The sequence below is a fragment of the Sesamum indicum genome, linkage group LG3 (genome assembly GCF_026168435.1).
Source record: "Sesamum indicum cultivar Baizhima isolate 11 linkage group LG3, ASM2616843v1, whole genome shotgun sequence".
NCBI lineage: Eukaryota > Viridiplantae > Streptophyta > Magnoliopsida > Lamiales > Pedaliaceae > Sesamum > Sesamum indicum.
Genome location: NC_142659.1, coordinates 6,437,657 through 6,454,588, shown reverse-complemented (window position 1 = coordinate 6,454,588; position 16,932 = coordinate 6,437,657). Strand labels below are relative to the sequence as shown.

Sequence of the window (16,932 nt, the reverse complement as noted above, 5' to 3'; positions counted from 1 at the left end):
CTACTCCTGAAAGAAAATGTCAACAGAGGGATGAGCCTGCCACTCAGTAAGTAAATAATTAGCCCTATCTATATATGTATATCAAACACAGCCCAAACAGGACAAGTAGGCAACATACATGGATTACAGTCAATTTAACTCCAACATAATTGTAGTACACCACATAGCTATCTCACAATAAAATAATCAATTAAACTTTCTTTTTCCTAATTTGGTTACCAGAAGGTGATATCGTGTTTTTTCCCGTCAACTCAGTCTCACTTTATATAAATTTAAGTGAATCCCCTTGACAACCGACTCATCAATCTCATTTCGCATCATAGCTCTTTGATTTCGCAGCATCGGTCTTTTCATTTCACATCTTTTTCATATCATTTCGCCTTATAGGCTTTTCAACACATCAAGGGGTATTCACACCACAATTATATTCAATTTCCACCACTCCCTCATATCCACATATCACCATTCTTATAAGCAATTAGTAACGTAAAATAATATATCAACATATTCTCATTTTCAGACATCCACAACACATCAAACAACAAACATAATATTTCAACGTGTCTTCGCATTCCACGTACACAATATTGTCATTCAAATTAAATCATTCACCACTCATATATTTTCAGATAAACCAACGTCAGCATGAACCACAAATTTATATAACAGTAATATCACAAATAAATGGAACATATATAGATAATACTAATTATTTACTTACCTCAACCTCACAACGTTTCTTTCTACTCAATCGCTAATTGTCAGTCCTTTCACCTCACCCCCGTATCCTATAATGAGTTATACCATACACAATTAATATATCCAGAATATCGTAATTTCTTTAAAATATAATATTGAATATCATTTGTACAATTTCTAATAATTCTTTAATATTTCATTTCTATCGAAATACAAATCTTCATTTTTCCTCTTTATTAACATACCATTTATTAAATATAATTTTCAGAATATTTTTATGAATTTTCTATCAATTTCTCGTTATTATACACTTTAATTGAACAATAATATATATAATTGCGTATTTGATTAATAATTCCGATGGAATTATATAAATTAACTATAGTAATATTCAAATCTAATAAATTTAACAATCTAATCGACCAACAATATCATTTTTATATCCAATTTGATATTTAATTCGACACTATTTTACATAGCCAAACCCGTAAAATATTCCGATTAAATGGTACATCGCTTAGTATAAACAACATTTAATAAACGGACTAATTAAATAATATAATTATATAAATTAATAAGAATTAAAACTAAAATTCTTACCTCCCGCGCCAACTGAAGAAGAACAGAAAAATTGCAGAATATGCAGTGAAATGGTTTGACAATATTATATGTATATATATAATATGTGCTTATCATGGGGGTGGGGCGGTGGGTGATGGCCCACCCCTCCCCCAATTCATTTTTCTTTCTTTTTCTTTTCTATTCCTTTTCTTTCGTCTTTTTCTATTATTTTTTTTTAATTTAATTTAAATTTTTCTCAAAATACTCATTACGTCCTTCTTAAATTTCTTAATTAATATAATTTGTCCTCAAATATTATAACAAAATCCAATTTAATCCGTTCGAGTTTTATTATATCTCAAATTCAATCTATAATTTATTTACTAATTAAATCTAAATTTCTAATAATTACCAATTAGTCTCCCAATTACGTGAAAAATTCTACGGACGTCACATCGTTGGGGGTTGTCGTTTCTACTACCGAATTGTTGATTATTAGCCGCCATGGTTGTGATTAGTTTGCGTGCTTCGGTAGGAGTTTTGTCATACAAAGCACCTCCACTAGCTGCATCCACCAAGCTTCTATTTGCCTCAGACAATCCTTCATAAAAATATTGGATTAGAAGATGATCGAGAATTTGGTGATGAGGGCAACTTTCTACTAATTGCTTGAATCTCCCCCAATATTCATAGAAACTTTCACTGGAGAATCGGCGTATTCCACTTATTTCCTTTTGGATGTTTGTAGTCCTTGAAGCGGGGAAGTAGTTCTCAAGAAATAGTTTCTTGAGCTCGTTCCAACTAACAATAGATCCCAAAGGTAAAGAGTAGAGCCAATCTTTTGCTTTATCGCCCAATGAGAATGGAAAAGCTCTTAGCTTGACTTGTTCTTCGGTGACTCCTTGAGGTCTCATGCCAGAACACACCACATGGAATTCCTTGAGGTGTTTGTGTGGGTCTTCACCTGCAAGGCCACGAAAAATGGGAAGTAAGTGGATGAGACCGGATTTAAGTTCAAAATCAACAGTTAAATTAGGATATTCAATGCAGAGTGGTTGTTGATTTAATTCAAGCGAAGTCCTCTCTTTGACTGTTCATTCGGGATTATGGGCCATGACTTCGTCTTTAGAGTCATTAGACGTCGACACATCTAACTCAGAATCTGTTGCTGGTTTGGAAGAAGTAGAAACCTCTTCCTTGTTTTGTTTGGTTTCTTTTCAGAGTCTACGAGCAGTTTTCTCGATCTCTGGGTCAAATTCAAGTTCACTTGTACGAGAAGAACGCGGCATAAAACCAAGTAACAAGAAAAAGAAATTAATTTAAAGACACCAATCCCCGGCAACGGCGCCAAAATTTGATGGGTGTCGAATCCACCAAAAATAATTCCTACGAACACTTTTGTAGATGTGTGAGTAGGGTCGAATCCATAGAGATTGGTTTTAAATTAATTCCTTCAAAAATAAAAATAATTAGGGGGAGTTTTGATTGTGAAGAAGAATAAAACTAAAAAGCTAATAAAATTAGAAGAGATAAATATAAGAGAAGGGTATTCCAGTTAAAGATAGGATCACGCTTAATTCCACGGTTGATCATAGATACAAAGATAACAATTATTCATAATTGATAAATTGGTTATGGCCATTGGTACGACCTAATGACCTCACCTTTTCTTACTTTGTGGATAGTCAAAGAACGTCCGTTGACTAAATTCCTAATCAGTAAACAACCTTGGGAATGTCCTCAAGATTTAATTTACCAACAGCATTAAGAATTAGAAAGGCCCAATTCTAACCAATAAATTCCTACGAGGATTTATTTAAGTTAGATTGTGCATTCCCCACAACATAATCAAAAACTTCTACATAATCAATTATGTTGTGTTACCACTAGTTATTGAACTAAACAAACAATTACGGATTTGCAAGTTCAATTGGCTAGGCAAATATTCTTGAAAATAAATTAGATTATTTGTAATAAAAGCACAGAGAACAACACAAATACCAATATAAATAAAAGTAGAAAGCATAAACTAGATCTCGCAACTCGTTGGATTTAAGCGTTCACAAAGTCTTCAACCGGAATGAGAGAGCTAGCTAGACATGCTCATGGAAGAACGCATGAAAGTAAAATAAGAAAATATCATAAAAACGTAGAGAAATAAAAGAGTTCAAAAGTTGTCTCTTTAAGTGAATTACATCACCTATTTATAATAGCTAGATACCTAGCTCTACCAGGATTAGAAGTAGATTCCTAGTTGAACTAAAAGACTTATAGAGATAAAATTATAATCCTAGTTAAACTCTTCCTTCATCAGAGGGAGTCCAAGCAGCTCCAAACTCTTGCCAAAAATTGAGTTTGAGTCTTGTTTGAATTTCCATTTTGGTGATTTTCTTCATTTTCCAATTCTTTTGTCATAATGCTGCAAAATAATATTTAATTAGGAGCATTTGGTCACAAAATAGGCTAAAATATTATATGAAATAAGTATAAAATGCGATCCTGTCAATAAGCTGCGAAATGTTCTATCTTATATTGATCATGCAACATACCTATGGATATGTATATATAAAAGGGACTTGTCATTCAATCTTTATGGTAACACCATCAAGACTGAATTCCATTTAGTTACCTTTCATTCCCCATGGTTTATGATCTTCAAGGAAACTTAACCCCAAAGCCATACTCCCTTTTTCTCGTCCTGCAACACCTACGACTAAAATTTTCACAGCTTGTTATTTCTAACATGCCTTCATATTTTCCAATAATAGGTTGCTGCTAATGATATAAGTCATCACAAGGGAAAAAAATTTCTTTCTTAGTGATGTCAAATATAACTTATATTTCTTTTCATCCTTTAGGGCATCTATGTTTTACGTTATCTACCTGAATCTCTTGAGGAGTTAAAGACTTTAATAACTCTTTCTCCTTTTCTTTGTAGCCTGTAATCATATCTTTCCAAAAGGACATCCGACTACTAAATTCAGTCCTAGAGCTAAGTGTTCTATCTAAAATTGTGTGATCTTTTATAATGATATCAACACCACCTATTCTAGGTATCCTAATAGGATCTGGTGTCATTACCTTGGTGAATTCCTTGAAAATTCTAGAAATCTCAATATACTCTTTCCTAAGAAACAAATCTGAATGATGCGTATTGAAAGGGCATAAGCAATTCTATAAGTTATAGAATATGGTCCGTTACCTTCTTTTATTAGATCTTTTCTGTTAAAATCTTGATGAAAGGTTAAGACTCTACTGAAATCTTGGTTTGCTAGGTTGTATGCAATCCTAGGATGAATGTCAAACATCAATTTTCCTACATACAGATTACCTATCATTGTTCCAAGACAACAATTTCTTAAGATATTGATTCTTCTATCCATTATTAATAAATGTATTTCTGAATCAATTCTTTCCTTAAAAGTTGCTTTTAGTACTACTTCAATAATCCCTATGTAGATCCATTTCTTAGTAACCACTACTTCTTCTCTAAGCTTACTTAATTCTTCAAGAATTTCTTCTTTAGGAATTAATTGCATCTCCATCACATAACCAGTAAGTTCCATAGGTATAGCAAACTCATGACTTTGTAAATTATGTGATGCTTTCTTTGGTTCAGTCCTATCTGGTTCAGGACTTTTCCAATTCCTCCAATCCTAACTCCATCGTATGGGCTGAGGTTGGAATCTTGTCGGATGATTCTTTCCATAATTTTGTTAGACACTGTCATTCTAGAAAAGAATCCTAACAGGCTTTCGAAGGTTTGAAGCCTATCGCCCTTGTTGTAATTATTCTGACTTGGTTGAAGATCCATCTGAATCTGTTTCTACTTCTTCCTCACATACACTTTCGTCTGATGGAAGGTTTTCGAATTGGTAAATGGGTACCAAAACGTCATAGTATACTGCATCCAAGATGTCATCCGTGGCTTCAAATTTTTGTAATTCACCACGTTTCTACGGGCATTCAGGAGATATATGTCCTCTTGCTCCACAGGTCCAGCGATTGCAGTCTTTGAAACTTTCATTGGCTCAGGTATGGGCTCGTTTGAAAGTTCTCTTGTAGGGGTTCTTCCGGTGGATCTTGCATCTATTCGTCTAGATCCTTGGATGAAGCCCTTGTTGGTCCTATTTTCTGTCCAGATTTGTATGTTCTGACTTTGGACTTGGACCACCATGATCTCCATGGGGAAAATATTCTTCTGAAACTCCTGGGGTAGGAGTCACTATTTTGCTTCATCCTTTTCTTTGGCTTGCTTGATTCTCCTATAATAGTTGGAAAATTATTACTATCACAACAGAGAGGAGTCCGTTTGATTTGACCTCTCAGTCTTTTCATGTTCTTTGGGATGGATGCTTGATAGCACCAATCCTTCAGTTTGTCTTTGAGGAAAGACATTCTTCGCACCACTGAATTTAGTTGTTCTTCAGGTACTTTATATGACTGGATCAATATTTTCCTCCATGAATTCAATATCTTTGCGAAGAACATTGGAGCTGCTACTTCCGTTGCTACTCCATTCTGGAAGAAATACTTGTGAAACCAATAGATGTATTTATTTACTGCGCAAATACTCCTTAATTCAAGGCTAAAAAGAGCCTATGCATATTCTCTAGCTTTTTTTGCTCTACTTCCCTCGAAGTATCCATCTCCGATGAAGTGTATTTTGATAAGCCTTCCTAGCCGGTCCACTATCGCGCCCTTCGAATCTTCGGTAAGGATGCTGGCTTTAGTATCTTTTGGGGTATTATCTCATCCAATCTTCACGGATCCCTCCAAGCTCAACTCAACAAGTTTTATGAAGTTTTTCTTGTCGAGCTCTAGGGTAGTTGCTACTGTCTTGATGGTTGCAACCCATTCGTCTATCAACTTCTCAGTATTTCAAAAATCGATAATATCCATATTAAGTATAGCGCCTTATGGATGTAAGGGCTAGAGCATAGTCCTTACCCAAGGTGTATTTTCAGGCACTCTCTTTGGATTTCTTCCTAGATTTTCCTTTAGCTTGGTTCTCAACACTACCTCGTAAGGGCGTTGAGAATTGTTTTTGCTTTTATTACTATAAACTTTTTCAAAAGTATGAAAATAGCCTTTGCATATTAGTAGGGACCTAAACACAGGAATGGTTTTTCTCAGAGTCAGACCACGCCTTGTGACGAAAGGGGCAGGTATTATTGCAGGCCAATCGATTAGAGAACTGGGTACTCAATTAACATTAAGAACTTTTCATATCGGCAGAGTATTCACGGGGGAGAAATACTATATAAAGAAGAGCAATAAACTATAGGATTTCTTATTTGAGTAGGAATATTTCGATTTTTCTCGTTCCTTCTCTTCGATAAGAATAGGGATTTGAAATGATACAAATTCCTCTTCATTCTCTTGTGCTCATCGAAATAACTGCCTAAGTATGCTTTTTTGGAGTGGCATTAGTGTGGAAATCCGGTGTCTCATTCGGTTGATTCTGTGGAGGATTATTAAAACATGTACTTTCCTCCAACGGTGGTAATGCTGGAGTGATCTCATTTGTTTGGATATTGACTAAATCCACAATCCCGAGTTGGGAAAAGGATTCTGCCAATTCTTGTAGATCTGATAGATTCGTTCTTGTTACCTCCTTTATGTTATAGATTTGATGAATGCGATAATCAAATCTTCTCTGGACTTTGACTTTGGAATCTTCATGGCCTTCCCCTTCTGATGTAGAAGAGGTACTGTTCCAAGGGCGTCCTTGATTCGCTCTTGTCTGAATTTTGATGTCTCAGGATTTTTTCTTTGGTTTCTCTTTAAATCTGTGGTTTCTGTCTTCAGATCTGTAAGATCCTTGTGTAGATCCGAAAAGATCTTGAGGATCTCTTCCACCTTTTGATCCAAGGTTTCTATTTTCATAGGTATAGGAATTAACCTATGTTCATAGTCTTGGATTGTCTTTTGTATCTCCCTCAAATCATGGGAGATCTCGAATTCTTTCCAATCAGCTCCTTTAATCATAATTTTTTAAATAGTAATTATGTACGAATTTACCCGTTCCACTTCTTTTGGCAGGAATTCTACCATGGACTTCAGTGGAGTGTAAACGCCTCACTGCATCTCCTGGTAGTACTTGTCGAACTTCAAAATCTCTCAGCCATTCACATTCTTCTTTTGGCGTGAGAAGGTTCGGATCAATCCTCTTGGGACCATTGTAACATTTGTCAAAACTTTCCATAAGAAATTCCCTCCTTTGTATTTCCAGAATCTGGAAATATTCCCTATTATCATTGTAACTCGAACTTTCGTTCGGTTTCATTTTCTCTGAAAGAGTCTCCTCTATTAGTGGATAAAATAATATCAAAATGTAATATAATCATATATTTTTTCAATAAACCTAGGCTTTGATAGCATTCTAGGCGAGTATGGGTAAATATTCATAAAAATGCAAGAATAATGAAAATGGACTAAACTTCGCACTTTAAAGTAATAGAGGGGTAAAATAGTCCAGAATTTAACCCAGATCTGATTAGATTCTGTCAGAGGACCAAAATCGAGAGTTTTTGAAAAGTTACGGGACTAAAATGAAATCTCAAAAGTTAAAGGACTAAAATAAAAAATAGTCAAAATTAGGGGACGAATTTTGCCTTTAACCCAATGTCAACTAATAAAATGTAGCATAATATGCACCATTTTCTTCAGAAAGTTTCTCTACTTCACATACGAAGGTTTTTTCTTCAGGTCGGTCGTAGTGCACACAATAGGAAAATATCATCTCATAGAAGCTTTATGTGTATTTTGAAGGGCATGGCAGGTTAAGTTTGAAATATCTTGCTTGAACTGCTGATTCTGATAAAGGTTTGTGAGTACGCATGATAATGAGGGTTGATGAGTTAAAGATGTTGGAACATAAATATCTACACGTTGCAAACTCATACCTTCTCCTGTCTTGATGTTTTAACACAATCATGCAGGCTAGTGAAAAAAAGAAGGGGAAGAAAAGAAGTCTGTTCTTCAATAAGTAAAGAACTCCTAATTTTTCCCTGTCCGGAGTAGAAGGATATTTTTTTCTGTACATACTGTATTTTCCTTTCAATGTATGTTCTAGTTTGTGACAAATATTCAGATTTCTTAAATCTCTTGTATAGATTTCCTTCGAATTCTAATGTTATAAAAGCATATTTCCTTGTTATTTAAATCCTCTCGTTTATAAACACATGAACCCTAGTAATCAACCATTTTAAGGATTCTGAAAACTTGTTTCTGCCATGCCCACTTACTTTCAGAAATCTACAAGTTCTTATTACTTAATCGTGGTGTCCAATGGCAAGAATCTACAAGTTCTTATTGCTTAATCGTGCAAGATGCGTTTTGAGATCAAACTGTGTGGATAGAGACTTTTTCTGGCACAAATAGCCTCCAAGATTTTATAGTTAGAGTGTTATTTGGAGCTTCTGCTTGTTGCATTTAGCATTGAAGACAGTGGAGATACTTCAAAAATATTTATATTGGTCCAGAATCACTTTGAAAAAATCATTGATTTGGTTAGATGTAGACTACTCCCATCAAATTTCATCGAAGATCACGTACTCATTTTTGGTTATGCAGGAAGTGGAAATTATGATTTTTTCTGGAATTTGGAATCATTTCTCAAGTGCTCTATTGTGATATCTTCGTAGAGTTGGTTTGTTCGGACTTGCTATTTGGGATTGCTTCCTTATTGCCTGATTGTATTATATGTGAATATTTTGCTTATGTTACTAGCAGTGATGAAATAGTATTGTGCAACAACCATTGACATTTCCATTAATTACTCTTACAATATTACCTTCCCAATATAAGATTCTTACAATGTGCAGTTTTTATAAGGAAAATAAAAAAATGTCAACTTCTTTTCTCTGCAGGAAAATGAGTTGTAATCACTAAGTGTTCAAATGAATGGGTAATACGTATATTAAATCTCATGTACAAGTGTTCTTGTTCAGTTATTTTGGTCTCTATGGGTAGCATGTGTTTCTACCGGCCAAGTTTGATTGGTAATTCATTCTTTACAGTATGTGTGGCTATACCAGCCAAGATTTTATTCACAATTCATTCCCAAGGGCATTGTTATGAGCAGGCATGAGGCGAGAAAGGGTTCCTGATGGCTGCTGCTAATGTTTAGGGCGAGCATTGAACTTACATTGGTATATGTTTCTGGAGATTTCTCCTAATCCTACTAGCAAGGAAAGGTATCCTTAAATCCGACTTCTCCAAGATAACTTATATTTTACTCCTGTTAAGAGTAGCCCAACATTCAGAAGATGTAGATATTAAATTCTCTCAGTTGCCAATTTCACACGCAATTAACTCCACAATACAAACCAGCCATTGGCATTTTCTTATCTGTCTTTCTTCACGTACAGATCTTGGTTTATACAATTCATATTTCTGGAAGATTCCAACAAAAAGTTGAAAAGTGAAAGGTAGCTTAGCAGTTACACCAGTAGTTCCCCATTCTCAGACAAGAGTCCATGGTACCTAGTTTTAATAAGCTGCGTCCAATAGAAAGTGGGAGTTGACAATCTTATAAGCTATTCTACCGCCTGCCACTGCCGGAAGCTCGATTCTGGACGTAAGTCCTCAGGGAAGGTGATTGAGTAAGAGCAAAAGGAGTAATTGTGGTATTCTGATTGGCACTTTTTCGCTGTATTCTCCGTCTTGCAATATAGCCACGAACCCAAGGGGTCACATCCTCATTAACTTTGATCATGATGAAGAAGATGATGCGGTAAATGATAATCATGCTGAATAGAACACTGAGGTCGATCCACTTTGATCGATGCACATCAATCTGGAAAACATTTTCCAAGATATATTCTCCTGGAATCTTGGGAAGATCAGGCGACTGGTTGTCGAAGATCAAGCCCTTCAGATCATTTTGGTATTGTCCCTGAGGACATATAGTTTATTTATCAATTAGTTTGCTTCTTTTTTTGGTTTGTCAAACAAAGTTATGGTATATTAACGTGGTAAGAAAAAGAGCAACAAATATGTGAATTTTACCTGTAGAGCCCAGAAGTGGAAACTTATATAAGACATTGGGTAACGCCACACCGGCTTTGGGATGTCATTTGGTAGCCGGAAATAACCTGAGACCAGCATAAAAATTCCCTGCAACAAATTTGACAAGAAGGACGTGAAATAATTAAGAAGAGTGAGAATTAACTAGATAGAAATTGGCAGAGATTGAGGCAATACTGTCAGAACCTGTAAATTTTGTAAATAATTACGGACCTGAATTCCAGCACCTATGATGATACCCATAAGGAAATTTGGAACAACACTGGCTATAGCCATCATCAGGCTCTCAACCACCGTGACACTCGCGTAAAGGCACAATACGAAGAATAAGTAATGTGAAAAGCCTGGGTGGAGTCGGACCATGAAGTAGCACACAGTACCAGAAATAAAGGTGATTAATATCAGAAATGGCATTGCAGATAAGGTGTTGCTGATCACAAAGGCACTCACGCCATAGTGCCCATTAAGCCTTTCCCTTTGGAAAACCTGAAGCAAAACATAGCACAAGAAGCAGTTTAATTTCTTTCTTTTCATTTTCTGTTTTTCGAAATACGTTGAGTCAGTCCAAGTAGTTGCATTGTTGTACCTTCATATCTTCCACAAATGAAGGAAATCCACCAATGGACATAAAGGTTACAAAACCAAAGACAAAAGACGCGCATGCACCTCTTGCCTGTAAATAAACCAGGTAACAACAAATAGAATGAGATCCAGGCAATTATAGCTGTTATGCTACGAAAAATTTGAAGGCAGTGATATCTTCTCAGTATTCGATTTGAATATTCTCTGTTGAAAACACCCTGAATACTTATTTATTTTTTCTGTATGTTGGAAACTAAAAGAAATGTTAGTCATTTCGTCTGGGTTGAATCATCTAGAAATAACAATGTGACATCCACAAAGCAACCCTGAAGATCCTCGAAATGATCCTGTATCACTCACACTAGGTTGCATTCTCAGGAGCTTAGCGCTACTAACTACTTCAACTGCTGTGCACTGAATAAGAGCATTACCAGGATGGAGTTGTAGCTTGTTCCGACATTCAAGTAAATGGTTCCGATGCAAATAGTGACCACGATATAGATGACAAGCCTCAGCCAGTAATACCCAAAGTCCCTCGACATATTAACAAATGACCGTGTAGTTAAGGTAAAAGCCTGCATGAAGAAACTAGCCTGACTCCCTCCAGAATCTAGCACAGTTCCTTTCTGCAATATCAAACATGAGTCATCTAGATCAGAAAATAAATCTGATGAGCCAACAAAATATTAACTTTCAAAAAGAAAAATCTACACTTACAATTTTGGAAATCTCCTCAATCTTTTCTTTTGCTGAGTAACAATACTGAGAAGTACGATAAGAGTCAACAAGCGTCCGAATGGCTTCTGCTGTGGTTACTTTGTCTAGAGGATCATCATTTGTCTCAAACTGATTACATCAATACAATGATTTGAAGTGAATAAGGGGACAAGTCTTGTTCTAGTAAAAGATATTGTCCTAAATGCACGTAGCCAAAGACATGAACTAAGCAGTGGTGCATACAAGAACGATAAATTGGTCCAATTATTATGTATATAGTGAATATGGTATTGGGATCAACTGATATATGTAAGGCCTCTTGTTTTCCTGTATTTTGAAAGTTAAAATTGTATGCATCTCCTTATGAACACTTGTCTGATTTGTTCTCCACGAAGATTCACAAGAGAAATCAATCAAATAAATAAATGTTGTCTGGAACTCTGAGAGGAAGCGAGAACAGGGGAAGAAATTGATACCCGCATCTTCATAGATCCTTTCAGAGTTGCTTTAACTTTGTCAAAATCAGAATTGATGCACCGTAGAAAATGATCAGAGGGGTTCCTGAGAGCAGGACAAGGAAAGCCAGCTTGTGCAAAAAACTGCATGCACCAGACTCATTACATAATTAGATCTCCATTCCTGAGGAAGCAAATGTGTTTGAGTAAATAAGGAGAGAAACTATAAAGTTACTTTCTTGCCTCATATGCTTCTGAGGCTTGACCAAAGTAAACTGTTTTTCCACCGGAAAGTAGGTACAATCGGTCAAACAGCTCAAAGACTTCACTGCTAGGCTGGTGAATCGAGGCTATGACTGTCCTTCCATCTCTGGACAACCCGCGTAATGTCTGGGTCACAAAGAATGCTGATGCACTGCCAAAAGCAATACCATTCCACCAACAGCTCTATGTGAGATTAAATCCATTGAATTATCAGTTCTATATATGTGGCATGCATGACGTACACACACATTGCATCGATAACCAAGCTAATTCTGCATGTTCACAAACGCATAGCATATGCTGATTTGTTCTGATTCACAAACGCCCTATTTTTGTAGGGCCGAACACCTTAAAGTATACCCGCCATCAACAAGTACTTAGCTCTAATTATGTTACCTATTTGAAGAGTGGAATTTCTTTCAGCATTATATAATTAAGTTTGAACATGTTATGATACAAACTATATATTGGGGCTGGCAGGAACATTCGCCTACTTGAAGAGTGATAAAAGTTTAAACATGATAGCCGGTCTGCAAGTGCTCTGTTAGTTTTATTTTTCATTCATTAAAATATATTCTTATCTTTCAAAATCTTGAAAGCAAAGGATAAGGGGAAAAACCAAATGCAAAATAAAATAGGGGATGTGATGCCCATCCAACTACCCAAGTGAGTAGGCATATGCCCGAGACTCATTTTCCAAAACTGTTAGATTAGAATATTATAAAGTTATGCTCACACATTTTCATGTCACCAATTGTATACTTAAAAAAATATATTAGATATATATAATCTCTCTCTCTATATATATATATATAGGATATAATATATAAAATTCACTACCAATTTATAATAAAAAAACACATCATCATCATTATCAGTATTATTATTATTATCAATTAAAAGTCTGAATCAGTATCTATATAAGGAGCGTCCAGGGGTCCAAAAAAAGGGACTTGGAGCACTGAGCAGGCATGATACTTATGGAAGAATAGAAGGGCCGGATTTGAAATGGCCTAACCTGTCCAGACCACTGGTTGGCTCATCTAGGAAAAGTAACCTGGGCCTTGTCAGGATTTCAAGTGCAATGCTAACCCTTCTTCTTTCTCCCCCACTGATGCCCCTCAAGTGCCAATTTCCAATGACGGTGTCGGCACAATCTTGAAGTCCCATTTCAATAATTGTGCTCTCCACCAGTGCCCGTTTGTCCGACCATCGCATTCTATCAGGAAGCCGCAATCGAGCTGAATATGATATTGTTTCACGAACCGTCAGAGTCCCGATCAAGTTGTCATCTTGTGTTACATATGCCTGCATTAATTATAGCAAAGAAGCAGCATTTGGTGTCAGTTTCGCCTCCTGCTTAATTGGGATAGAAAGGGGCTTAATACGCCCACCGCGAGTTAGATAAGTGGAAAGAAAAGAAAAGTGTGCACAAGTTGATTAGGAGAAGTAAAACTTGACGAAACTAATGATGGGCTGGAACTTGAAAGTACTGACCCAACGTACGTAAGTTGTATTTCAACAAATTAAAAGGGAAACCATTCATCATAGGAAGTTATCTGGACACAAGAAAGCACTAATGGAAAAGCTGGAGGACAAGAAACCCACAAAACTTAGGCGCACAAATTGAAAAGGAAAACCAGGACTCATCATAGGAAGTTATCGAAAGCATGGATGGAAAAGCTGAAGGGGAAGAAACCCACGAAACTTTAGGCGTAGAACTTGAAAAGGAAAACCAGGACTCATCATAGGAAGTTATATGGACACAACAGAGCATGAAACTAAAAGGAGTGGCAGGAAAACCACGAAACTTTAGGCGCAGCCTGGCCCTGGAGAGCTGGAGAACTTATCTAGCAAACTAATAATCAGGTGGCCAAAAATTAAATGTAATGAAAAATCGTGTCAGGTAAATATGTACTCACAGCAGTCCCAAAAGATAACTTGGCCTTGCGACCGTTAAGCAGAATGGTTCCAGAAAGGAATGCATTGGCAGCGAGTCGGCCAGACAGGGCGTCAAGCAGTGTAGATTTGCCGGATCCGGAAGGACCCATTAGTGCAGTAAAGGATCCAGGCTCCGCATAACCAGAGAGTTTCTCCAAAACATTCTGCGTGTCTCCGTTGCTCAGAGTGACCACCACGGTTAAATCTTTCCAGGCGAGCCTGGCGGAAACATCGCCCACAAATTCCGTATTGGTTTTCTCCTTCCACAGGCTCTCACTCAAAGGGCTCAGCCCTCCTACTACAAGCCCATTGCCTTGTGGTTTGTTAGCCTCAATCTCCATCATAACATCATCTGCAGCTGATGAGCTCTTCATGGTCATACCGATGGATCTCTTCGGGACACTAGCTAGCTAAAGTCTTGACAAGAAGAGGTTGTTTTCTTGAAGATTGAATTAATTATATTAATGCTGCAGCCACTACTACTAGTACTTGAACAGTAGCGTGTTTGGTATTTGAAGGAGTAATTATAGGGGATGAAACAAGAAATCTAACAGCCAAAAACTATCAACTTAATTAGGAATTAGATGAGAAAGAATAAGTTGGGTATGATGAGAAACACAGATGTTGTGAATTTGACTTGATGAGTGGGATCAGGAGGTAATGTTGATGATGAGGATGAGGATGAGCATGAGCATGAGCATAGGAATAATGCATGTCACTATAAATTAAGTTTAAACCCACACAAAATTAAGGAGCCAAACACGTATACATATACTAATTTGCTCTTCACGGAAGTCGCTGGTTGTGAATCACACAAATTAAAAGCTAACCACCGAACATCACGCTCTTATATATCAGAATTATGGAGTTTCTTGCCAACCTCCAGCTGCACGATCTTGGACTTAAATTTTAATGTGAATAGTGATTATATAAAGAAGAAGGTAGAAGGACAAGGACTAAAATCCTCCTCGGTCGGCCTGGATATTGGAATGGATCTCCATTGTTATGCGCGCTGGCTTATTAATGTGTACAGTTAGATGTAGGTAGAAGCATTTAATGCAAACCGACCCCCAATTAAAACTTATATGGTAGGAGGTTGGCACATAATTGTTACGACTCATCTTTAATTTCATATCATGCGCAAAACCCGCATACGTCGTCTATTGTCAAACCTTTGTGCGCGCGCCCAACATGTGAACGAGTGAGTTGATGATTCACACTTCTCGCCCCTCCCCTTCCCCGCCCCAACAAACTTAATTTTATTATCTTTGACCAAATATTTACATATTATATTTAATATATATATATATATTAATCAGGCGAATAGCAATTTAATCCCCTGTGATATTGAATATGAGCACATTATTCCCCTATGAAAAAAATATAGCAATTTACCCCCTATACTTTTTAAAATATAGCAATTGACCTACTTATACAGGGAGGTAAATTACTTCATTTTAAAAATTATAAACGATAAATTATTATATTTTAAAAAATACAAGAAAGTAACCGGTACTTATTTTTTCATAAGGATGTAATTTACTCATATATGATACCACAAGGGGTTGCTTGCATTTCTCTATACATTAATCTTATAACAAAGTTGTTCATTTGGGGCCAAAAGGAAAACAACATATCAGTAATTTGCCAATCCCAGCTATTGACTATATATATATATATATATATATATATGGCCTAATTTTGTTAATTCATTGAAAAATATTTACCTATATATATGTTCAACAAATTAAATTATTACCGGAAGAAATCAATTTGGATCTCTATGGTGCATTTGACTCATTTTACATGCATCCTATTTATTTTTGTCATTTAGGAATGTGCCAACAATTTCATTTTATTTCGTATAAGTAGGAAAAAACAATATAAGATTTATTCTTGGAAAATTAAAATTTTCAATTATTTGTCTGTTTTAGACCCATTTTGACTTATAACCCTATAATATCACCTATATAAGTCCAATTTCACTTGGTCACTTTGCTTTAGTGTATATTAGAGATGTAGGATTATGTCTTAGAATTTTACAAAAGCTAAACTGGAAGAAGATTATAAGATCCTTTCAAGGGTTATTAATTTTTAGCGGGTCTTTCTTTTTCTTTCTTTTTTTTTTTTTTGGTTGGTGTGGGGTGGGGTGGGGTGGGGTGGGGTGGGGTGGGGCGTGGAGGTGAACACATTTTTTTATCTGTTTTTATTTCTCGACCTAAAAAAGCCCCTTAACGCGATCCAACATATTTTAAGCAGGTATCTAGCTTTTCCCATGAGAATTGAATCAATGGCTAAATTATATTTTTGGTCTCATAACTGGATCTATTTTTAATTTTGGTCGGACGCTCACGTCAATTTGCACATTGAGTTTTTTTTTTCAATTTGAGGACCATTGAGGAATTTTCGTTCAATTGATAACGTCATCTACTCTCTTCATTAGTCAATACAATCAAAATAAGGGTAAATTACATTTTTTGTCTCATAAGTGGACCTATTTTCAATTTTAGTCCCACACTCAGGCCAATTCGCACATTTACGTGTGGGACCAAAATTAGAAACAGGTCCACTTACGGGACCAAAATTGAAAACATGTCCACTTATTGGACCAAAAATATAATTTACCCTTATTTTGATTGTATTGATTAACATACAGAGCAACTGCCGTTATCAATTGAAC

At 36.1% G+C, this 16,932-nt stretch overlaps 1 protein-coding gene across 1 annotated transcript; it reads right to left on the bottom strand.

Moving 5' to 3' along the window:
• Positions 1-9,575: 9,575 nt before the first annotated feature.
• On the bottom strand, positions 9,576-15,239 carry ABCG11 (white-brown complex-like protein). The gene is made up of 10 exons (XM_011073797.3): positions 14,234-15,239; positions 13,330-13,619; positions 12,291-12,462; positions 12,069-12,191; positions 11,593-11,721; positions 11,307-11,501; positions 10,880-10,966; positions 10,507-10,779; positions 10,276-10,383; positions 9,576-10,162 (listed from the first exon to the last, which is right to left on the bottom strand). The coding sequence occupies exons 1-10, from the start codon at positions 14,630-14,632 to the stop codon at positions 9,809-9,811; spliced, it is 2,130 nt and encodes a 709-aa protein (XP_011072099.1). The 5' UTR covers positions 14,633-15,239; the 3' UTR covers positions 9,576-9,808.
• Between the last annotated feature and the right edge of the window lie 1,693 nt (positions 15,240-16,932).